General features: G+C 43.0%; 1 protein-coding gene and 1 pseudogene across 1 annotated transcript in view; one reads left to right on the top strand and one right to left on the bottom strand.

Annotated features, from left to right (window-relative positions):
• Frem2 (FRAS1 related extracellular matrix 2) overlaps positions 1 to 17,467 on the top strand; it is a 137,263-nt gene extending 119,796 nt beyond the window's left edge. Inside the window, exons 17-24 of the mRNA XM_031373815.1 lie at positions 5,688 to 5,880; positions 7,475 to 7,579; positions 8,842 to 8,969; positions 9,053 to 9,187; positions 10,103 to 10,229; positions 11,406 to 11,593; positions 11,798 to 11,944; positions 14,566 to 17,467. Coding sequence (XP_031229675.1) covers positions 5,688 to 5,880; positions 7,475 to 7,579; positions 8,842 to 8,969; positions 9,053 to 9,187; positions 10,103 to 10,229; positions 11,406 to 11,593; positions 11,798 to 11,944; positions 14,566 to 15,075 — 1,533 coding nt within the window. The 3' untranslated portion in view covers positions 15,076 to 17,467. The remainder of the gene's footprint in view (positions 1 to 5,687; positions 5,881 to 7,474; positions 7,580 to 8,841; positions 8,970 to 9,052; positions 9,188 to 10,102; positions 10,230 to 11,405; positions 11,594 to 11,797; positions 11,945 to 14,565) is intronic.
• A 1,812-nt stretch (positions 17,468 to 19,279) lies between these two features.
• Positions 19,280 to 19,404, bottom strand: LOC116094596 (annotated as a pseudogene).
• Positions 19,405 to 25,624: the final 6,220 nt, after the last annotated feature.

The following is a 25,624-nucleotide window of genomic DNA, read 5'->3' as shown; positions in this document are numbered from 1 at the left end:
TCCTGGTGCTGGATGTGTGGAGGTTCTGATGCTGGGGGTTTGGGAGTCCTGATACTGGAGGTGTGGGGTCCTGGTGCTGGAGGTGTGCTCCTGATAGGGAACCCAAATTCCTGAGGTGGCTCTCTAACTGCATCATAGAATAAAAAGATTCAGATTTAGAATTTCTTCAGTCTTACAAATGTTCACATTTCTGAATTTGTAGTACTAGTGAAAAATCCAGGTGACTATCAGCACAGTGGCAGGCTTGCGTCTGTGGGTTTCTGAACACTCCCATTAGCAGCACGCACAGGTGTTTTTCACTTGCCAAGAAATGTACTATAAACCCTGGCCAAGCGCTGAACAGACACGGCCTCCACCCACCAGCACCAGCCTTAGACTTGGCACCTTAGCTCAAGGTGACACTGTGTAAACAATTTCTATTAACTTGTGCTAGCTATAGCTCCTGAATTGTGAAATATTGCTAAGTTGCTACTGTGGTGTGTGTCTGTGCACGCACGCAATCGTGTCTGTGTTTCTGACACACAGAATATTCTGCATCCAGACTCACTATCCAGACTACTTAACCTGTAAGAAAGTGTTGCCAAAATGAAGGAATGACTGGGAAAATCTAGGATTTTTATGTTCTACAACAGTGAAGTTTGTTGAGTTTTATGCAATTTGTAGCTCTCTTAGGCTGATAGCAAGACCTCTTTAGTCAGTTATACATTCACAAAATAGTCCTTTGACAACTAGTTTGTACCAGGAAATATTCTAGCATCCCAGGGAAGACCCGTACACACCAGCAGACAAGACTTATATAGGTCAAATTATATTCATTAAAAGGTTAGGACTTGGCACTTTAGCTCAAGGTGACACTGTGCAAACAATTTCTATTAACCTGTGCTAGCTATAGCTCCTGAGCTGTGAAATACTGCTAAGTTGAAGACCCATACACACCAGCAAACAACACTTATATAGGTAAAATTCTACTCATTAAAAGGTTAGGAATTTCACCTATTAAGAAAAAGAATTTTAAAATTCCTTAATTTTATTCAGCTCTAAACTAATCTTTAGTCATTAATTTCAGAAATGCAAAGGCAGATAAAGCAAAGAAAAAAAGAAAAATTAGATTTAATAAATAATTGGGCTCTACTGCTCTACATGTCCTGTTTTCTGTTTTCTTGCTCATTTGTTTTGCTTGTTTAAGGTTGTTTGAGCATGCAATGAGAAACACTTGACAGAAGCTAAACTTAGATTTTAAACAATTGGAATTTTTGGTGATTTTTTTTCTCTTTGCAAAGTGAATGACCTTCTTCTCAGTTTGGCTGGGTGTTCGGCACGGCGATGGTCTTTAGGTATACAGCAGCTTCTCACACTGTCCGAATGGCAGACCTAAGCTGCGGAAATGCAGCTCAATTAAAGTTTGCCCTTACAGCATGAAATTGCAGTATACACCTGGGAAGGCGCTTTGTGGCCTGGAAAAGTAAGCAAATATTTTTCTTAGTTTATTTGTTTGAGGAGTAATTGTGCCTCCTTTTCACATGTGTGTTTGGTTTACAAACCTCGATGCTGAGGCCAGAATGTATGTCAGAGTTCATACAGTGTCATTCCAGAATATATATCAAAGGACACACCATCTCATTCCATTATCTTACACTTTCTATATGATTAATAAGTCACGCTAAGTCCACCAAGAGTAACCTAATCCACATCATGCTGCCCATTTTATCTAACTTAGCAATTAATTTTGTAATAATATTTTAATCAAAATAACATCATTTCTGAACTCTGGAAAACAAATGAGAGTCAAGCAAAACCGCACTCATTATTCACCATAATTATACAGAGTCGTACTAATCTCTTTTCCATAAACATAGACATTTTAATGGTGGTGGCTTCTTACTCATTTTTTCCCCTTGAGATAGTCTATGTAGCCCTAGCTGGCTTGGAACTCGCTGTGTAGACTAGGCTTGTGGTAGACTCATAGAAATCCACCTGCCTCTGCCTCCCATGGCTAGGTGTGAGCCACCTCAGCTCCCAGACTCATAACTCGATGGCCCCATGGTGTTTGCATTTTGAACATTTCACCGTAAAATACTCAACAGTATTTCTGGGGTTGCTCACTATACTGTGAATGACCCTATATTCCAAACACTCCGTGAAGTTGTCCTCCAGTCTACAGAATGAATGGTTTAATACTGATGCTGACCCAGGGTCTGTTCCTTCCTATCCGATTGATTCACAGACCTTCTGAAGAGCTGGGACTGGGCAGAAGCCAAGGTCCCTTACTCCTAAGACCTCTTAGATGAAGATTACTCAGAGAACTTGAGGAGGAGTTTAACAGCCCCCTCAACTGAGCCGCTCACTGTACATCGCAAGGCATGCAGCCTTTTTAGATAGGTGACTTTCTTATATAGTCACCAATATCTCCATCTTGATAGATGTTTGGACCAACAAAAGACACAAGAAAAACACATTGCAGTGGGGGCTGGGGAGCATTCCCCACCAGGAGTATCCCTGAAGAATTCCAACAGTTCTGGGTGTTCAGTCTCTCAGGTAAATAAGTGCAAACCACGTGTTCTGCAATTAAGGGCCATAAATATGTACTGGTAAAATAGCTTTCCAGTGGCATTTCCAATACATGTGGCCTAATTAAAAGACCTTGAGTATAGAGATCTAGAGCTGATCGGTCCAGTGTGGTTGCCATAAGCTATTTGTGTGTGTGTGTGTGTGTGTTATATGTATATATAATGCTATAAAGGGAATATGAGAATCTAGAGCTGCTCTGTCCAGTGTGGTCACCATCAGCTATGTGTGGCTACTGAGCCCTCTAAATGGAGACAGAGTGAAGAGTGTCCATGTACATACAATACTATAAAGTCATTGATCCCACTCCTGCCATCTCACATCAGAGTAGCAGCCTGTCTCAGGCCCTTAGGCAAACAATACCTTCTCCTTATATATGCCCGGCACTTGCTAGCATAATATGAATTTAACAATATGTTACTTCTCCAAGATATTTGCATTCTGGGCTGTCCCTTTAAATACCCTGTTAAAGGTGTTATTTGCCTTTGTTAATTAACTTCAAATGTCGATCAGAACATGCAAGGTCACTCATTGGGCCTAAGTTGATTATTTATACCTTTAAAGGTCCTCAGGTAAAGGGTAAAAGAGATTGAATGCTCTTAAAAGTGCCACCAGAAATAATTGGTTCCATTGCAGTCTTTGGCTGAAGAAATAAATAGGCAGGCGACCAAGTAATTGAAATAGGCTCCACTTCAGCTCTTATGCCCTCCAGGGAGAGATTCTAAATAGCTGGGGAAAACTGGCCTTATATAAGAAAATAAAAAATGTACAAGATGCAGGACCTGTATCTAGAAATCACCATGTTGAAAGTTAAACGAAATAAAGCCAGGTGTGAGGACTCACACCTGTTACAGCAACCCTAAGAAGGATGAGGCAGGAGGATTGCCATGAGTATTAAGCTACATAGTAAGTTCCCAAAAGTTAAACAATGAGAATTGTACAGGATGTTATATTCCAATTATCTGACTGAGAATAAGGTAAAACTTCCCTCTGGAACAGTGTTCTAATCACAGTTGCTGGAGAGTATGTCAATGCTGTCAAAAAATTAAGCCACATTTTTAATTATAAATCCATGCCTAAAGCCTAACACCTTAGCTGATGGATTACTAGAGAGTCACAGAATGAAACATGCATCTTAATCACCAGTGGCATATGGGCTGACCAAGTCACTCTCCCAGATAGCCGTATTAACTGCCATTCAGAACTCAGTATTCAGTGGGAGTAATTATGGCTGCTCTTGGGAGCTTGGGGTGAGGGGCTTGGGGTGAGGGGCTCGGGGTGGTGGTGGGGGAAGCATTCCAGTTACAAGGACAGAATTGTTTGCATCCCATGGGTGAAAACCAAACAAGTTGCTCGTCACCTTTCGGGTGACTCTTTCTCACTGTGTGTTTTTATTAGGTTTGGATTGTCTGTGTGTGATCTGAGGAGTTCGCTCTTAACTCCATGGTAGTATGACATACCACAGTGCCTTTCTCATGACCTAAGCACACGCCTGGTCCCCGTGTTGATTCTCTGTCCGAGACCAGTTTTAACAGGCTGATTGGAACTTCCAAGAAGAGTCAGCTAACCATTTCCTCTTGCACAGAGAGGTGTTGTGATGGTTGTGCTGGTCCTTAGAGCATTTGGAGATTAAAATACAGCCATTTTTTGTTAGGCAACCGGTTTTAAGACCGCTTTGCAGTGTGTGGAATGTAGTATTGTGTGGGAGAGATAAACACAGGCTGGAGACTAGGTTCCGGATTTCCACTGGCTGCTCAGGAGGTTCTGAGAGTTCTGCTGAGAGGGCTGGACTGATGGAGAGATGGCTCTGTGGTTAAGAGCACTGGCCACTTCTGCAGGGCTTGACTCAGAGCACCCACAAGGTGGCTCCCAACTGTGGGTAGGTCCAGTTTCAAGATACCCTCTTCCAACTTCTGTGGGCACCAGCCATATACCATGTGGTACACATATGTACGTGCAGGCAAAACACTCATTCACTTAGTATAAAAATACGTTGTCAAAACTTCTGGTGAACTTGCCTAATTCCTTTGCGAGTTCACTCTTCTACATTTTGGCTTTCTGTCCATCATCCATTCACCCATCAAATCGCTTTGCATACACACAAATGCAATTGTGAGAATGAAATAACAAAGTTTTTATTAGTAACCAACACATTGTCTGAAATTCGGTAGATACTTGATAGGGATTAACTTATCCTCCTGACTTCACTTACCCTATCTGTTGACTACCAGAAGAAAGAAAATATAAATTTCAAAAACAGTTCATGTAATTATTTTGAGATATCGGAACCACACCATGTCATTCCTAAATATGCTTGGTTTTACTTCTTTAATGTTCATCCTTACTTCCTCTAAATGATTTTAAACTTAGTTCATAGATGTATTTTTGCATAATAGTTCCAAACTTACAGTAACAACTCATCCTCTGATGAAGATCAAGAAAGTGGAAGGTAGCTATATGTCTGCCTGATATCCCATAACAGAAGGGAGTGAAGCACCAAAATGCGCAACTGACGAGATTCATTTCTAGTGTTCAGAAGAGGTAAATGCAGGAAGTGCATCTGTGTTTGCCCCTTCTGTGAGACAGTGACTGTTCCCGGGTACAAGATTCTGGTTGAAGTAACGAAAGGTTGGTGGCTGCCTAGCTCCTTGCACATATAAAAAACATTGAATTATCCACTTAACGGGGTGAATTATGCAGTATGAGACTTGTATCTTGATAAAACTACTCATAAGTAAAAAGGACATACTTTGCTGAAAATAGTGTTATTTTTAAAGAAGGCTGGTGCACGTCCCTGTTGCATGCGACAGTGGTAGCAGTGCACCTCAAGAAGTGAAGGAAGCCTGGCGGTGGTGCCACACGTCTTTAATCCCAGTACTTGGGAGGCAGAAGCAAGCGGACTTCTGAGTTCGAGGCCAGCCTGGGGCTATAGAGTGAGTTCCAGGACAGCCATGGCTATACAGAGAAACCCTGTCATGAAAAAAAAAAAAAAAAAAAAAGTGAAGGAAAGCCGTGCTGAGAAAGCGGGTCTTACTCTCTGCACTGATGGCACAAAATCTGGCTTCCGGTAAAAAAGTGGGCTGATTTGGTTAACGCTGATGGGAACGGTTCAACTGTTTCAGGTCCTCAACCTCGTGCAGTCCTATGTGACCCTTCGAGTTCCTCTGTATGTTTCCTACGTGTTCCACTCCCCTGTGGGTGTGGGAGGCTGGCAGCATTTCGACTTGAAGTCAGAGCTCAGGCTCACATTCGTGTACGACACTGCCATCTTGTGGAATCATGGGATCGGCAGCCCTCCAGAAGCCGAACTACAAGGTGGGTTGCAGTGACTCCCAAAGCATCTTTCCTACATGTGCTTTGTTTATTCAGGAAGATATTTTTCTTAATTGCAGGTAAAAATTACAGGGGAGGGAGCACCTTTTGATACCTTTACTTTTATATTCACTAATAACCTTTGTCAAGGAAAGATCATTTCAGTGCTTCAAACTTTGCATGGTGATTGACTATGAAGTTTAACGTCTTTGTTTCAGACATATTTTACTGTCTATTGTAAGTGACTAATTGTTTATATTTTACATAGTGCAATCCATAGGGTTTTTCTGGTTTCTACTAAATAGAGGGATTCCAGTTTGCTTCAATGAGAGGATCGCTTTAAAGTCCAATGATAAACCCTGTCCTGGGTTCCAGTTCTGATTCTAATTAACTAGTTAACTGTAATCCGTGTAACCTCAAGCACATTGCTTAAACTTGAGGTTTGAATTTCTTCTGAGGGGCCATCAAAGCTTCAATCGCCTTCTGGTTAAAACTCCATCGTTCCATGATGCCGTAGACAAATGTCTTAGGACACTGGAGTGGAGAGCTCCTGACTGTGAGCCCTTCAGCATTGGGAAATTCAGAAGTTATCTATGCATGTGGTTCGCATCTGTAATCCCAGAACTAAGAGGATGAAGCAGGAGGATATCCTGGGCTATGTAGTAAGACTGGCTCTCAGATGGTGGTGGTGGTGGTGATAAGCAAAAGCAAGCAAAGCTCACGAGTGTCAAGACGACCCATGAACAGAATTCATGCTTTTTCCTTTCAGACTCGTATTCCTCTGCTGAGTCTATGAACATCTATATCACAGCAACTTGACACTTTCCCAGGCGGGAAGACAGGACCAATTGATCACATACCTGAAGTATAATTGCATCATATAGGACAGATTAAAATCCCCTTCGAACAATGAGGAAAGCAGAGTGACCACCCTGGACAGTCAATCCAGATTGCTTCAAGGGATTTAACTCCACATTTTATTTTAGAAGATACACAGGAAAATGAATGTTTATTCCCTTTCTCTTTTAGGCAGAGAAGGGGGTTGGGAGGACCTAACTAGGCTGACTGTGTAGCCCAGGCTAGCCTCAAACTCTCTTTCCTACTCACAGCTCTTCAGTGCTGTAGAATTATTTGGAATCTCCAGTCAATTTTGTTTTTCAGCTTGCTAATTTGGCAAGGGTGGTAGTTGAGAATCAACAGTTTTCTTTAAGCCCGCACAATTCTGCAGTTGTTCTGGGGAGCTCAAAGGTGTTTTCACTTACATGTATCAGTCTTTACAATTCCAGCAAGGCCATTTGTAATCTCTCTCAATTACAGCTTTGTTTTTGTAAAACCACTTTTTTAAAAAAAAGTATCATAGTATTTATGTTATTTTATAGTGACCTGGCTCATATTACTTAATTAATTTTGCCCTTCATTTATCCTTATCAAAGAAAGAAACTTGTAACTATATCATCATCATCATCATCATCATCAACTAGAGTTCATTTTTGTTAAGAGTCTGGGCATTAGGCCAAATAGGTCAGAAGAAAAAAATGTCTATGGATGAGGGTCTCTGGCCACTTACATTTTATCCTCATGTGGCTTCTCTCTGTAGGCTCTCTCTACCCAACCAGCATGCGCATTGGTGAGGAGGGACGCCTGGCTGTGAACTTCAAAACAGAGGCTCAGTTCCACGGCTTGTTTGTGCTGTCCCATCCTGGTAAGTTTCATCGTCCCTGGGCAGGTAGCTCCCACAGGATAACATCTTCATTCATATCCACACAGTTCTCAAAGCTAGCTTTGAAGGCCTTCCTTCATTTCATACAAGTTCCATGTGAGGAATTGTGTCCTTAATGCTTGGTCACCATCTACCTGCCTCCTACCCTATGGAAAACTATCACTATACAGACATTCAAAGAAAGGTATCATCCCTGAATACATGTAAGAGAAAATGGGCTGGGGATATTTTAATAAGAGCTTTCCTTCCTTTTTCTGAGCTCCAGGTCAATGGCACCAAAACCTCATTTCAGTGGATTCATTTGCCAGCGATTTTCTGCTCAGTTTTTTCTGTGAGAAACTTTAATGGAGACAGAGAGGCAGTTTGCTTTCATATTCAAGTTTCAGCCTTGTCAACTGCAATGGGTAGAGATTGGATAGGCAGTAACTGGCTGTGCTCTGAATATTAATAAGATGTCTGTCAACAAACTGGCATTTGTTTGTGTTACAAAGGCTATTTCATTACAAATAGTTCATTTTTTTTTCTTGGATGTTCCACGTTGTCCAGTTGGTTTCCCAGCTCACTGCTGTGCCACTTGTCGGGCGGCAAGGGGAAGAGTTCACTATCCTCACAGCCATCCTTTATCTGGACACAAGCTCTCAGAAAGGAGAAAACAGCTGAGTGTTTGAAAAGAAAAGAGGGCTCATTGTAATGTTTAAAGCAGGTTAAGCTGTCAGAAACCCAGAACCTAAAGGGATCCCAGGACTGCATTAAAATGATGAATTCTGGGGACCAAGGATTTCCTGGACTTTGAAGTCTCTTCTAAGTGCCCATGTTTCTAATGAACTGGATCTGTGACTAGCCCAGTTGTAGGAATGGCTTTGCTTGCTGGTGGAGTATTTTAAAGTTCAGCCCATGGCTTTCATGTGCTAGTCCAGCATTCATTCCACCCTGGTTGCTCTGCAACTGACTCCCTGGGTAAACACTCCTGAGCACCTACCTTTTGGCTAAATTACAGAGATCAGAAAAGATAGTGACTTAGGAATCCAAAGTCATGCAGCCTATGTGGGTGATGGTGGGAAAGTCCCAATAGTGACTACCTGCCCAGATTCTTCTTTCATCTTTGAAATAGGGATGAATCCACTGTCCTTGAAGACTTGTGAGAAAGCATTGACTTCTGGGTGATTGGGTACTTGGAAGACTATGCTGTTGTGGATTGTTTCAGTTTAACCTGTAGACCGTTGTGCCCTTTGGTGTCCTTCCAGCTTCTTTTACCAGCTCATTGATCGTGTCAGCGGACCATCCAGGCCTCACATTTTCCCTCCGCCTGCTACGGAGTGAACCAACCTATAATCAGCCAGTTCAGCAGTGGAGTTTCATGTCAGACTTTGCGGTAAGTGCGACCAGGGACAGTTCATGCTGCCGTCAGATGACATTGACCATTTCAGAGTGAAAATGCCTTCTCTCTCCTCAAAGGTTCGTGACTATTCGGGTACCTACACAGTAAAGTTGGTACCCTGCACCACCCCATCCAACCAGGAGTACCGTCTGCCGGTCACCTGCAACCCCAGAGAGCCTGTCACCTTTGACCTTGACATTCGATTCCAACAGGTACATCTCACAGACCTGTCAGAACAGAATCCACTTGGTTCAAAGTTGTGGTTTTCTTTCATTGGTACATGCATCCTGGGGGCTGGAGAGCACTGGCTGCTCTTCCAGAAGTCCTGAATTCAACTCCTAGCAACTACTTGGTAGTTGAAAACATCTGTAATGGGATCTGAGTCCCTCTTCTGCTATGCATGAAAACAGAGTAATCCTGTACGTAAAAATATAAATCTTTTTTTTTTTTTAATGCATGCATCTTCACAAGTGGGTGTCCTTTAATTCTCGACTACTGAGAGAAAAGGAAGTTGTACAGGAAGGAACCACAAGAGGGCAAAGGGGAAAGGGATCTTCTCTTACTTGTTAGTTTCCAACCTAAGAGCCATAGTCTTAGTTTATGTAAGAACTATTTAGCTGTTATCTGATCTTGCTTTCTCTCCTGCAATTTGCTGGTTTAGAGATGTGAAGATTTTCTGTAGAAGTCTACACTTTCATCTTGCTCTTAGTCTTCAAGGAATATGAGAATTTGCCTCTTAATACATTACTGGCCTGGGATATTTGTAAAAGTCGAGTGCCAGCCTTAGTCCAAGAACTTATACTGTTAGCCTCATGCTGACCATAATACTTATAAATACTTTTCATATGTGCCACAATCAACCCTAGATATGAGTAGAAGCGACGCTCATTACTCCCACTCAAAAAGAAAAGATGATTTAACATCACCTGTCTTGTTTCTCAAAAGCATAGTCAGAGTGACAGCTCTATAAGTTCCTTTGGGTGGACAATGAAGACTGAGGGCAGGGTTCTGGATGGCCGTGTGAGGTGATGATGTGCTCGTGAGCAGTGTGTGCGCACCTGTATACATCAGGCCGACGGATACAAAAACAAACAAACAAAAACAAAAAAGTTTCTCCTTCGGTGTAGGTCAGCGATCCAGTGGCAGCCGAGTTCAGCCTGAACACCCACATGTATCTGCTGTCTAAGAAGACTCTCTGGCTGTCTGATGGCTCCATGGGATTTGGGCAGGAGAGCGATGTTGCTTTTGCAGAAGGTAACACTCATTAGATGAGAGAGTGGTTCTGTTGTTCTGTGTCTATGATTGATCTGTGGTCCTAGATGTCTGTGATGTTCTGTGGTCCTGTGTATCTGTGATGTTCTGTGGTCCTGTGTGTCTGTGATGTTCTGTGGTCCTATGTGTCTGTGATGTTCTGTGGTCCTGTGTGTCTGTGATGTTCTGTGGTCCTATGTATCTGTGATGTTCTGTGGTCCTATGTATCTGTGATGTTCTGTGGTCCTGTGTGTCTGTGATGTTCTGTGGTCCTATGTGTCTGTGATGTTCTGTGGTCCTATGTGTCTGTGATGTTCTGTGGTCCTGAGTGTCTGTGATGTTCTGTGGTTCTGTGTGTCTGTGATGTTCTGTGGTCCTGAGTGTCTGTGATGTTCTGTGGTCCTGTGTGTCTGTGATATTCTGTGGTCCTGTGTGTCTGTGATGTTCTGTGGTCCTATGTGTCTGTGATGTTCTGTGGTCCTGAGTGTCTGTGATGTTCTGTGGTCCTGTGTGTCTGTGATGTTCTGTGGTCCTGAGTGTCTGTGATGTTCTGTTGTCTTGTGTGTCTAATGTCCTGGTGTCCTATGTATGTGTGATGTTCTGTTGTCTGGTGTGTCTAATGTCCTGCTGTCCTATGTATGTGTGATGTTCTGTTGTCCTCTGTGTCTATGATCTTCTTCACTTCATAGGGGGAAAGTGTACCTCCCTTGATAGATGCTGCATGCTCAGCTCCTAGCAAAATATATAGTGTACCGAAGGGCTGCAGCATAGCTGTGCAGATATAAGGTGCAGTGCCAGGGGCTTTGTTAAACCCACCTTCAACAGCAAATGAACTCAATTAGGCATGTTATTGATATTTTCTCCTTTAGTGTTAGTTTGTATTAGTCAGCATCTCACCAACTAAGAAACTCCTGTAAACTGCAAAGGGGATGCTATAATGTCAAATTAGAAGTCAGACCTTGAAATTACTGTGGCTCCATAGTGCTTTGGTTCTTAGTGCTCAGTCAATGGGATGCCCTTGTCTGAGTCCCTGAGAGTAGACAATATCCTGAGGTGAACACAGAGAGCTTCAGTGTTCAGTGACAGGTTAAGAAGCAAAGGAAATAATCTGTGTTGCTGTCGTTAATGGTTTGTGGTGCCATCACATATAACAGAATTACATTTCTGTCTCTGTCTTAGGGGATGTGATTTATGGTCGTGTCATGGTGGATCCTGTCCAGAACCTTGGTGACTCCTTTTACTGCAGCATTGAGAAGGTGTTCTTATGCACGGGGGATGACGGCTATGTGCCCAAATATAGCCCAGCGAATGCGGAATATGGTTGCCTGGCTGATTCTCCTTCACTCTTACATAGATTCAAAATTGTGGTAAGTGTGTTGGTCCAACAAACTGTATCAAGTGTCAAGGAGAAGTCTTCTTACCTAATATTTTAAAACACTAGCATTGTTTTACTTAAATTATATAGTGATATTTTATGATGATTTGTGCTTGCCTAAAGTTACAGGAAAGCTTTCTGTCCTTGCAAACTTGGCACTGTTTACAGACGTAATTATCTTCCTTCTTGCTTCAAGGATAAGGCTCAGCCAGAGACACAAGCCACCAGCTTTGGAGATGTCCTGTTTAACGCCAAACTGGCAGTGGATGACCCTGAAGCTGCTCTCTTAGTGAATCAGCCTGGATCAGATGGTTTTAAAGTAGACTCAACACCACTCTTTCAGGTAAGACTAGACATACAGTAGCTATGTAACTATAGGTAAGTGCTTAACACTTCTGTCTCAGGCATATCACAGAAAAAAAATGAAAATAAAAACGAACATAGTAAATGGAATAGATGGAACTATTTGATGCATTATAAATTCTACCTATTATTACCTTATTAATGTATTAGTATAAGACTGTTTAATGGTGGCTGGAGATATGGCTCAGTGGTTAAGAGCATTGTCTGGTCTTGCAGAAGACCTGGATTCAATTCCTACCATGGCTCACACTCATCTATAACTCCAGCTCCAGAAACTCCAATGCCCTCTTCTGTCGTCATGCATGTGGCACAGAAACATACACACAGCCAAAACACACCCATACATATAAAATGAATATTAAAAAAAAAATCATGGTTTGCCAGGCAGTGGTGGTGCATGCCTTTAATCCCAGCACTTGGGAGGCAGAGGCAGGTGGATTTCTGAGTTTGAGGCCAGCCTGCTCTACAGAGTGAGTTCCAGGACAGCCAGAGCTATACAGAGAAACCCTGTCTCAAAAAAAAAAAAAAAATCATGGTTTGGTTTTTCAAGACAGGTTTCTCTGTGTAGCCCTGGCTGTCCTGGAGCTCATTCTGTAGACCAGGCTGGCCTTGATCTGCCTGCCTCTGCATCTCAAGTGCTGGAACCACTGCCTGGCAATTGGTTTTCTTTGTTTTTATTGTTGTTGTTGTTGATTTTAAAAATGTGTAATAAATATTCTAATTCGGCTTACAACAGATCTTTGACAGTTAGGCAGTTAACTTTTCTTATTCAAAGCTCCCTTCCTATGTTTTTATGGTATGCCTTTTTGGAGTAAGGTCTTATATGAACGGATAGACTCAGAAAAGCAATCTTGAACAGGAAATAAATCTCCACTCTTGAAGATTACATAGACCAAGACCAAAACTCCTGACCCAGAAACAGAAGGTATAGAGACATGCAGGTAGTTATAGCCATGCTTGATGGATAGGTTGCAAGGTCGAGAAATGTGCTTATGTTGTGATACATTGGCGCACAAGTGTATTCTTTAGGATATTTACCAAGAATTACCCAAACAGGATTTTATATATGCAGGGGAAATGTGTTATTTTTAACTCAATTTCAAGAAATAATGTGTGTGTATAGGTATGTGAGTGGGGGTAGGTATTGGATGAAAAAGAGAGAACATGCCCATATTACAGGATATGTACATGTATATATGTGTGTGTGTGTGTGTGTGTGTGTGTGTATGTGTGTGTGTATGTGTGTGTGTGTGTGTGTGTGTGTGTGTATACATGCACATGAATGTGGAGGTCATAGACACTTTGGGTTCTTTTCTCAGGAACTGTCCCCCTCATACTTGAGTCAAGCCTTTCACTGCCTTGGACTCATTGAAAAATCCTGGCTGTCTAGGGAGGAAGTCTCAAGGGGCCAATAACTTCCATATTCCTAGTCATGGGGGACAAATTAGGGCCCCCATACCCAGCTTTTTCATTTAGGTTCTGGGGCTCAAACTCAGGTCCTCATGCTTACAAGGTAAGCACTTTACCAACTGAGCCATCTCCAACAAAGGACCTATTTCTTCCAACGAAGGAAGCCTATTTCTTCCTCTGAATCCTTTTAAGCATGTGTTCTATCATTTTTATTCTGAACTTGAAAAACAGCTCACTTCACCATATCTTAAATACCCCTCAGAATTATCAAACACACACACACACACACAATCCTTTTCCAGGCTCTGGAAAAGCTTAAAAACTGATTTGATGGAAGGTGGGGGGTAGCACGTGCCTTTTATTTCAGCACTCGGGAGGCAGAGGCTAGCAGATCTCCAAGAGTTCCTGGTCAACCAGGTCTACACAGTGAACATTTTTAGATCCCCTCAAAGCTACATGTGAAACTCTGTCCCACAAAAGAAACAAACAAAAATCTGATTTCTCATTTCCTGTGGTTTTTCATGCAAGTAAGTATGATGCGGATGGACTAAAGCAGAAGGTTTGAACTGTGGTTCTGCCTTTAGCACTAACCAGGTAAAAGATGGAGCAAAACATCAAACTGTGTGGTCCCATCAACTTACTTTTAAATTAGTAAGATAGACTGAGAGATCAAAATGATTGTAGTGTTCCCAGTGACTGCGAATACAGTACATGGTCACCTAAGAGTGATACAGGATGCTCAGAGGGCATATGCCAATGATGCAGCACTTGCCTAGTGTATATAAGAGCCTGAGATTGAGCCCCCAAACCACAAAATAAAAAGGAGGGGAGTTACACAGACTATATTATGGAGTTGACTTTATACAAGCTTGTCACAGAAGAGTGTGGTGTAGATTAATTCACAGACAAAATGTTTTTGGGTTTTGTTTAAGGGTTTTTTGGGGGAAGGAGGGATTCAAGACAGGGTTTCTCTGTATAGCCCTGGCTGTCTTGGAACTCACTCTGTAGACTCAAACTCAGAAATCTGCCTGCCTCTGCCTCCCAAGTGCTGGGATTAAAGGCATGTGCCATCACTGCCCAGCTTCAAAATGATCATTTATCATGACCTCTATTACTAATTTCTTCTGCAGATAATCCTGAGTTGGGTGCACACTGAATTTAACTTCCTAAATCTGGGGTTGTATTTCCTAGGTTGCCTTGGGCAGAGAATGGTACATACACACAATCTATACAGTAAAGTCTAAGGACAACACCCATCGAGGCATTGGCAAGAGGAGCCTGGAGTACCAGTATCACTCTGTGGTCCATCACGGACCACCCCAGGCAACTACCAAGAGCTGGGAGAAGAGAGCAATCAGGAGCACACCTTCACTGGCAGGGGAAATTGGTGCTGAGAACAACCGGGGAACAAATATCCAACACATCTCCCTGGACCGCCATGGCAAGAGGCAGGTCCCCCACGGAAGAATTCCTCCTGACGGCATCCTGCCCTGGGAGCTCAATAGTCCCGGCTCTGAAGTGAGCCTCATCACTGTGCTTGGAGGCCTCGCGGTGGGCTTGCTCACTGTCTGCCTGGCTGTGGCTGTGGTGGTCATGTGCAGGAACAGGAGTAGCAAGGGCAAGGATACTCCAAAGAGCTCTGGAAGCACCGAGCCCATGATGTCCTCGCAGAGCCACTCCAGTGACAGCTCGGAGGTGTGATGACCTTCTCTTCGTGTGCCTCAGAAGACGGGGCAGGAACCCTGACTGCTTAGGAGTAGCGGCAGAAAACTGAGAACTTTCTGTGACAAAGGTGCTAAGAGCCCCTGACTGTGTTAAAAGGTTTTGATTTGAACTCAATTGTACCGTACATGCATCAAAGGACAAATTCAGGCCACATCTTTCCTGCTGCCCAGAAGGCATCCAGGATGCTCACTTGGAGCCTTGATGGGCTGGCAGGGGAGGTGCTTCTTGCTTTAGGTATGGGGTGGGGGAGATGAACCTCAGAGGTGCTCAAAGGTGCTCAAGAACTCTCTGGGAAGTCTGAGAGGAGCTAGCTAACACTCTCTTGCGTTAGTGTGAAATTTGAAGGTGCTGTTATCATTTGTTTATTCTTGGTATAACTGAACAGTTTGAATTGGTAGCCCCGAAGCGTGACAAACACACTGAAACGACAAGTTTTCTAATCCTTGAAGACAGCATGAAGTCATGACCAGGGCTAGCTCAACCCACCAATCACCTCTTACTGTTGGGAAAACATAGAGGGAATGACTAGAAAGGAAAACTTGTTTGGATCTGAATTGCCTCTCATTTCCCTCAGACCTCCTTTGTCTCACATGCTTATTTAACAACCTTAACTTAAACCAAAGAATATATTAATTCTGGAAACGATTTTTAAGAGACTGATGTCTTCGGTATATATTAGCAGCCAGGCTCTCATTAATCGGCCTCACGAGTACCCAGCCTTGGTGTAGAGCAGAAGAATTGTAGACGTGCCGACAAAGAGACGCCATAGTTAGGTTCGCCACGTGACAACGTTCTCAAGAACTGAGCCTAGATGTTTGCAGTATTGAACCCATAAATAATAAGAAACATCTTTACCAATGGTGAAGGGTGAGAGGTATTTATTAACATGCTTTATACAACCAGAATGCCTCGTGAGCATGCGTTCTAGAACAGTGATGGCAAGTGAGATTGGTCTTAGAGTAACAGCCGCACGGCAACATCTGGGGCTTATATCAGCCACAGGAAATTGTATTAGGCTAAAATCTGCTCTAAATAATGGGGATCTCTATATATGTCACTCCAGAAATTGTCTTGGAGGTGGCCAATCACTGTTAATCATTCTCTTCGGTGATCTAGGAAGAGAACATGGCTGACCTCCTCAGTTCATCCAGCCAGTGCTATGAGGTTCCCCCTTTGGGACCTTATCTGTGGTTTGTCGATTTGATTGTTCACTGTGTAAAAGCTTCTTTTACATTGCCTATCTCTTTAGAAGAGTCTTTTTGAGTTATGTTTGAAATTCTGTTTAGAACAGGAACACTTCAGCAGGGTAATGCCCATTTCCTAAACCCAGTGAATACGTTTCATACCAAAATAAATGCTCTCGCCTAACCCTCTGGAGCTGCATGAAGCCCCTCCCACTTCAGCCACACCTTGGCCAAGCTGGGCTGTCCTGGTAGACAGGAGATAGTTGGACGCAAACTTCATCTCAGAACATTTCAGTGTGTCAGTGGGTGCCAGCCTGTCTATCAGTGGGTACCTGTGAGCACCAGCCTGTCTATCAGTGGGTACCTGTGAGTACCAGCCTGTCTATCAGTGAGTGCATGTGAGTACCAACCATCTCTCAACTGAGAAAGGGAAGCTGCACTAGTCCTGAAGGAGAAGTACCTGTTGCCTCTTTCCCTTCCCATCCAGTGTCTTTCAAGAGATGAGATGGACTATAGCATCCTTCTGTTAGGGAGCTTAGCGAGTCCTATCTATAGCACAAAGGTCCCCCAGGGGACTCACAGGGACAGAAAGTATTGTCAGCCCAGGGGTCCATTTATCAGATTAAACAGTTCATTATCATCCTTTCTTTGTTTTACCTCCAGCAGATGCTTAGCTCCATGTTTGGCTACCTCAGAATTTGAGAATTACCATGATGCCAATAGTATAGGAACTGTCACTGCTTAGCTTTCAGTTCATCTTCTGATGACAGTTAGAGCAATTGTTCTCAACTGGCTTTCTGTTTCTAGTGGTTGAGAGCTTCTGAGACTGACTGCCTGGTGGCCCTCAGGTCAGGAAGTGAATATGGTAACGAATGGCGCATTGTCCTGTGTTGTGGCCGGCAGCTTCTATGCCAAATTTCACTCAGCTGTGCATCCTTCTATTGAAGCTATTGTCTATGAATTAGATAGTATATTAAGTACAAAATAATCCTATCCTCCCTCAATAGGAAATGTCAGTATTCTTTCTCTCTTCCCCATCTCTTATTCTTCCTCTTACTGGTATTTTTTTCATAATTTTAAAGGTATCTATTTACTAAATATGTGGCTTAAAATACAGTAATTGTTTTAAAGTCTTTTTAAAAAGAAAAAATATTTTTTAATAAAGTAAGCCCTTGTTTTCAGTATTTTGTTTTTTTTTTAATATTCTGATATTTTGAGAACAAATACATGGAGTAATTTCCCATAGAGAATAGGAAGTCAATTATAGTTCTTGATTTCCTCCAAACTTCCTGATACAGACCAACATTTGGTTGATATCACAGGGTAAAATCTAAAAGCAGAACCAAATGTTACCATGGTGGCCCTCCTAAACATAAAAGCAACAAAGCCTTAAAACACATGAGTGACAGGACTGGAGCAATGGCTTCACAGGGAAATATGCACAGGATGGTGTTTAGAACTAGGGATGGTACCTATGGCTCACACATGCTCCATGGCATGGCCTCTGACCTACATAGAGTACAACCCTTTCTTAACATTTTGATTTGATGCAGTTTAGCCCAGAATGGCTGTAAACATTCTCTTTTGCTCTGGCAAGCCTTGAACTTTCAGTCTTTCTACCTCAGACTCCCACATAGGGAGGGTCACAGACCCGCACCAGCACTGCCCCATTCTGACTGATGGCTAGACACCAGGCCACTCACCCTGCCCTCAGGCAGCTGGTAACCAAGTAAGGCTCTGTCTTCGGAAGGAGGTGAACAGAGTCTCTTTTAGACAAGCAAACGGGGGCGTGTGTGTATCTATCTGTGTCCCACAATGAAACTTCTTAGAACATCAGCCTTAGATTCCACTCTTTTTAACCTCAAAGATAATAGCAAACCCCACTTAAGCAAAGCCAAGTATGATGTCTGCTGCCCTCCACCCCAGCCCGGCATTTGTAAGGACTCTGTGTACGCTCAGAATCAAGGAAGCCCCTGTGAGCAGCAAAAGGTTCTATCAAGCCACTTTACTGTAAATTATTTCCCACCATAGCAGTTTCAAAGTTAACACTGAAACACATGTAAAGCCAACTTTCATCTCAGCACTGAGGAGACAGAGGCACAGGGATCTCTATGAGTTTAAGGCCAGCCTGGTCTCTATAGTGAGTTCCAGGACAGCCAAGGATATATAGACAGATATTGTCACAAAAATAAAATTGTAAAAAATTAATATAAAAATGGCTGGGTGTGATGGTGCATGCCCTTAATCTTAATGGCAGGACTGGTGAGGCAGAGGTAGGTGGGTCTGCCTAGTGTGTTTCAGGTCAGCCGGAGCAATAGAGAGAGACTCTGTCTCAAAGCCAAATCAAACAGAGAGCATTTTCTTACACATCAGTACTGGGAATACAGCTGTTTCTGGGAGGAGGATCATAGAAATGACAATCTGGAAATTAAATGCAGACTCATAGTATGCATTTTCTAGAAACATTTTATTTGTTCTTTGTTAACAACATGCACCCCAGTCTCCCCCTCCTCTCATACCCATGCTCCATCCTTGCAACCTCTCCCCCAACAGAGAAAAATAAAAATCCTTGTGGAAGCTGTAGTATGTCATAGTGTGCCTCGCGATATACTCTTGTTTACCTGTCTTTGCTTGCAAATGGTCATTGCAATGAGTCGTTTGGCTGATGCGCGGCCTCTGGCTTCTGCTACACTATCGGTATTGGAAGCTCACTGAGACTCCTCTTGGAGATCCTGTTGTTGCCCTGTATCATGGAGATCCTGTAGGATCTGCAGGACTGGCCTCTTCATACACTCCCGCAGTTCATTGATGGGGTAGATGATGGGATTGGCCAATTCATTCACATCCTGGATCTGGGCCTGAGAGGTATCTGAGGTGGTCAGCATACCAGCTGTCCTGCTCTCACACCCTCAGGGCCAGCTCACCTGTGATGCTCACATCTAAGGCCAGCTCTACTGTGCAGCCCAGAAGAGGTGCAGAGCCTGCCCTCTATAGCAAGTGAGGGGCAAGACCAGCTCTCGTGCTATCATGATCCCAGGGCCAGCTCTCCCACCCTCCTCTCTGCCCCCTACTGACATACATGTGACACAGAAGCCATACCTGCAGTGTCTCTAGGGACAATCATAGTTTGACTTTAAAGAGTTGAAAGTTTATTTTGAAAATATGTATTTGGGCTGGAGAGATGGTTAAGAGCACCGACTGCTCTTCTGAAGGTCCTGAGTTCAAATCCCAGCAACCACATGGCGGCTTATAACCATCCGTAATGAGATCTGATGCCCTCTTTTAGTGTGTCTGAAGAGTGTACTTATATATAATAATAAATAAATCTTTAAAAAAAGAAAACATGTCTTTAATGTTGGTATGGAAACCAGTTCAGTCATTTGATAGGGAAAAAAGAGAGAATATTTGTAGTACTTCAGATGCTTTACAAATGGGAAATCCTTATAACTGTATGACCTTGAAAGCGACCACATGAGCATCTTTTTGCATTCCTTCCCCCTTCTAATCCTGACAGCATCCATGAGGTAAAGAATGCAAGAGTTTTCACCAGGTTACTACAAATGAACGTGGCACAGATAGCTACTTGCTTACCAGCACCCAGCTATGTGTAATTTGGAAGAAAACTGTGACTACTCCTATTACAATATCCACAAATGCATGCATACAGATAAAAAAAAAAGAATCTCAACTGTGGATAGTGAATGTGCTACACTCATAGTTCACATGGAAATAACATGGATGATTTTCAAGATTAACACAAAGATCAATTGTGAAAACCCATTGTGGGGTCCCTGGTGTTTGTTTAAAGGTTAATATGTTTCCTTGAGTCATTTTCCTAGAATGATCCTAATACTGCATAACAATGACAGACATTTCAGGACAGGGGCATCAGTTTACAGCCACCCTACCGTGTTGCCACTTTCCTATCAAAGGAGGAGACGTTTCTGGGGTTGAGTGGCTACTTCCACTTTGACAAGACATTTAAAGTAGGGCATGTTTTCCTCCCTTTTCCACAGAAAGACCACAAAGGAGTCAGAGAGCAAGGGAATTGATCCCCTAACAAAAGTTGGTGAAATGATGCGCCCTGTCATGAATCCCTTGGTTGATGAAGAACTGAGCTCTCTCCCTTCTTCCTGCATGGAGGGCACTTAGCTTCTTTTCATTCATGTGTTTCTCCAGGGTTTTGCTTTGTTAAAGGCCAACAAGAAACTATCCCAGCACTGACATACCTGCCCTTCCCCTCCCCTCCCGTTCCCTCCCCTCCCCTCCTCTCCAGCGTTTGGAGACTCCTCCACAGTGTCAGTATTGTGCCTTAAGAGAGACAGAATGAGAACAAGAGATAGATAGACAGACAGACAGACAGACAGACAGACACACACACACACACACACACACATACATACAAAGTAAATTTTCAACTAACTAAAATAGTGTATAATTAAAATGACTTACAATGGATAAAACTGATCTTGGATTAGAACAAAAGATAAAGTTTTATAAGGTAGATCACATTACCACAAATAGTGCATAGCAGTCTTTTCCTGTGACAGGAGTTTAGGCTTTTAACAGGGTGGTTTTTTTTTTTTAAAAAAAAAAAAGCCTATTCATGTATTTAAAAAAATACTTTATCCTGCACAAGGAATGTGGGTTTTATTATTGTATTAAGGAGTTTCTTCCCATCCCCCGCAGATGCCTTTCAATACATTAGCAAACACAGATTCATCTACCTCTGAGTGGCACATCTATTTCACGGAATTATTTGCAGAACTTCACAGCCATGGGAATGCTTCAGAGACTAATGGGGCCTCATTGTTTTGTGTATTTGCTAAGTTACTTCATATTTACTGGGTATTAACATTTAATTCTTAGACATATAATTATGCAAGTAGTTTGGCATCATTCATTCTTAAATCCATGTCTTAGACATTTGTGATATAACTGCACGTTTTCCTTTAAATTATATTGTGTTTAATATAAAGAAAAGTCCTTATAAATGTGTGTGTTCAGATGACTAGCTGACCATGATGTGTTTGTGTAGTTTTTGTCTGTACTGAAGTGATGATCTCCTGATGGCTGCTAAGGATAGCATTCTGGTTCTGGAGCCGAGCTCACACATGCCCCTTGGTGGGTAGATTACTTCCACTGTCTTTCTGATACACATAGTAAACATATTCCACATCTCAGAAGGATACCCTCACAGGTCCTAGTGCTTGTCCACCGGATGTAAAGGAGAGATGTGACAGAAGGCCTACTTTGGCAACATCCATTTTAATGAAACAAGTTTGAACTCACTGCTCCTTTGTTGCTAGGAGCAGGTTTAGACTCTGAGATGATGAGGAAGTCTGGCCTAGCATCTCTGATGAGGACGAATCCACCCTTCTGGTCTTTACTACCAATGTAGACTGGTCACCCTATCCAGACTTCACAGAAGTCAGAGATAATCCTGTCAGGGCAGATAAAGCTCTTGGCCAAGAGAAGAGAATTTCTGGCCTGAGCTTAACTATCCAATTGTGAAGGGTCAATCACTTTGCTAAGGGATCTTACTGGGAAGGTCAACTCACCATGAGAATTGCTCAAGATGAGTGAAATGTCCTTTAATCTGACACTATTTTTCCTTCCCAGAACCCACTTCCCCATGGCCTCCCAGTGAAGAAGCTTATAGGCCACATAAGTAAGAGTCATAGGTCTGCCCCCTTTTTAAAGGTATTTAGGAAAATGCAACTTATTTCTCCTTCTGTTTCTTTCTAAGCATGCTTTCTTTTTTTTAGCTTTTTATCAGCATTTCTGACTTCCTTACTTTCTAGAACCACTCTCCCTGCCATGTGAGTGCCTGCCTGCAATGTTTCCAACTCTCATGCCAATTTAAATGTCAAGAGTTGCTCAGTTATCCGTCATCCTTCTCTGGGCAGCAACTGAAGTTTACAGTTTGCCTGCTCTGGTATTTTTCTTGCAAACGCTAGTAAAATTGTCCTTCATTTTAAAATTATTTTATTAATAAGACCAAGAATCCCCAAAGGGGACTGCAATTTACTTTGTATCAATTAGCTTAGGATCTTATTTTATACCATGAAGCCACCACTATTTAATAATACAAAGAATCACAAGCATATCCTACTTCAGATACCATAGTACAATCCCAAGAAGAAGGAACTACATGGTAAAGAAGGCGAAATAGAAGAAAAAGAATTCACCGTTTTGTCCAAAGACTTTCAACATCGGGAAGGTGAGGGACAAAAATGACCACGTGGCACCAGAAAGGATACAGTCTGCAGCAGAAACACTCAGCTCAATCAGGCTTCCAGAAAGAAAGAATAGCAAGTGGCCTTTGCAGTGGGAAACTCCCACACTACTGAAGGGAATGTCTGGCCTTCTGAAAGTCAAGGGGAGAGGTCCAGAAAGAGGCAAGAGCCCAGAACCACCAAGCACACACACAGTGGGAGATGTGATCCTCCTGCTGTGGACTTAACAATGCTCCAAAGACTCCCATGTTTAGGGAAAAAACAAAAAACAAAAAACAAAAAAACAAAAAACAAAACAAAAAAAAACAAGCCAAGTCAAGACACACGTGACAAGAGAAGAAGCAAATGGAATGGGGTCCGGAGGGTGAGATGCGCATGTGCCGGCCCCGCCTCCTTTCAACTAAGCCAGAACACCGTCCCATCAGAACCTTGCTGGGAGTCTTTGACAGTCTTTCCCGCTTCTGACAACTCAAAGTGTATTTCAGCATAAGGTGCCACTCACAATGTAAACGTGACAAGCTGCGAAGCAGAAAGAAACAGGCAAACAAAACAAACAAACAAACAAAGCTTTTAAACAGTGGAATATAAAACCCACAGGAAGTTGAGCGGAACAGAGGCGTATCCAGGGTCATTACCCAGGAAGGAATCTTTTAAGAAAGGATGTGCAAAAAGAAGAGGTCAAACTATTTGCCCAGCCTTTCCTTAGACTTTAGGATGGGTTGTAGCTGAACCCAATTAAGGTTACTGGCCTACCTACCTGTCCTAAAGTTCTGGGTTCCCGAATGAAAGACACACACATACAGCCTTTATCTTTTAATATGCCTTAAACAGTTCAATGGCTGGGCCACTTCGTAACCTCCGCATGGGTGACGTACCTCCTCCAACACTTCCCAGCTCTTACTTACTAAAACCTATATTCCATCTTTGCTGTCCCAGATCCAGACCTGCAGCCGTCTTGGCTGCGTTCACAGGCACCTACATGATGACTCTTTCTCTCTGTGTTCTGCATCACTCTGGCCTGGCCACTCTTCCTTCCCTGGCCTGGCAGCTACCTCTCTTTCTGCTTCTTCCTTTGTCCCTTGCCCAGGAATCCTAAAGTCCCTCCTCTGTCTCCCTGCCCGGCCATTGGCTGCTAGCAACTTTATTTACCAATCAAAACCAACTGGGAGCAAGGTCCCTCAGCACCTTGTGGACGTTTGGATTCTCGTGCAATTTTGGCGACCAAATTAACATAATACAGGCAGCATTAGACCAAATCCACAACAATGAGTGATCTTCACCATTGACTTAACTGGGCTTAAAAACAGCTAGGGCACACACTACACTGCTGAATATGTCAATGAGAGGTTTTTCAGAGCACAGGTTTTCTCTGAGAACAGAAGAGCCACCCCAATAGTGGGCAGCACTACTCCCATGGGCTAAGAGCCTAGGCATCCATCCCTCTGCTTCCCAACCGCAGGCTCTTGCTCCCACTGCCTGTCTTTAAGTAATCTAAACCCCTTCTTTCTTCCTTATGATCCGGTCATCAGGTATTTGGAAATAGCCATGTAAAATGTAACAACTACAAGGTGGAAACTGCTGCACAATTTGTCTGACAACTGTTTTTCTGGCCCCCTGCAGACACAGCTGCCTTAGTGGTTATACCCACCCATGGGTCCCTTTCATGCTGTGAGCACCAGGTGGATGGCTGGCTTGGGGGATTGTGCTGGGCAGCAAGGGTTCAGCCCAAGGGCTGTCATCGGTCAGCAAGGAACTATGGGGGTAGGGAGTATGCAAGCCAAACTCACAGAAGTTGAGTTCACATTTAACTACACAGGGCTTTCTTGTATGAGCTTACAGCTTGATACCCAAAAGTCAGAAAAACTCAGATTTCACACAACATTGGCTTTTTGTGAATCTTGGGCACTTGTTTGTTTCTTACCTTGTAACCCTGCCTGGGGTGGCTCTTGGCCATTCCCCTAGAATGAGAACTGTATCTCCACTCTCTCATTTTACTTTTGGTTTGTGTGCCCTACCCCCACCCCCATACTGGCAACTAAACCTAGGCCCCCACACATGCTAGGCAAGTGCTCTAGCAGCAAGATGAGTGTTTTCTCAATAATCTAGCCCCACCTCTGATGCATCTGTGCACCTCTGCTCAATTCTTTGGGGACCCAAAACCTGGAACCCCATGGGTGTGCCTTTAGAACCTCAATATCAGATGATAGTTGGTAAGACAATTGAATCACATGGCATGGGTTATTTGCTCCTCTTGAATACTGATGCAATGACTGTGTGCAAAGAAGTCCTGCCTCACAGCTAAGAGAGAATATTTACAGTTTCCCATCCTCTCCCCCGGGAAAGAACCTTGGCCCAGTCTCTGTGGATGGGGATGGGGGATGTGTTTTGAATATCATCCTTGGCAGTCTACATCCCAAGATTTTTCTTCAGCTTCTTTATAGTCAAGTACACCATTTATCTTCGGGGGTGGGTGTGTGTGTTTGTTTAGTCAGCCTTTAGTAAAAGCAACAGTTATAATACATACTAAAGAAATAATCACCATTAATGTTATGAGACAGTCACTTGGAACCGCAGGGAGTTGTCTTGTTCTAAGATAGGATCTCACTATCTATGTAGCTCTGGCTGCCCCAGAACTTTCTATGTGAACCAGGCTGACCTCCAAATCACAGAGATCCTTCTGCCTTTCTGCCTCTAGCATGCTGGGATTAAAGACCTAGTCTATGTAGCCAGCTCCAAGCCAGCCAGCATGACATAGTGAGCGCCAAAAATAAACACATGGAAAAGTAAAGTACAATGAAATAGATCTAATTTCTCAAAACTAATCCCCAAAGAAAACCATGCCTTGACAATGAAATAAGCTCTATAAACCTTGTGTTTTATAAAAAGATAAGGAGAGAAGGAATATGTTTGGTGGATGTGTAGTCAGATATGGGAGAAGAAGGTGACTCCGAGGGCCCATGCTGAGGCATCCCTCTCCCCCTGAGGGACCAGACACAGGACAGTATGGTATAGAATAGAGTTTATTCAGGGCATAGGAAGGGGAGTTGAGAGGGTAGTAGAGACAGAGAAAGGCAGAGAGAGAGAGAGAGAGAGAGAGAGAGA

Source organism: Mastomys coucha, unplaced genomic scaffold (assembly GCF_008632895.1).
Source record: "Mastomys coucha isolate ucsf_1 unplaced genomic scaffold, UCSF_Mcou_1 pScaffold16, whole genome shotgun sequence".
Lineage (NCBI taxonomy): Eukaryota > Metazoa > Chordata > Mammalia > Rodentia > Muridae > Mastomys > Mastomys coucha.
Note: the sequence above shows the minus strand (reverse complement) of the source record. Positions and strands in the feature narration are given on the sequence as shown.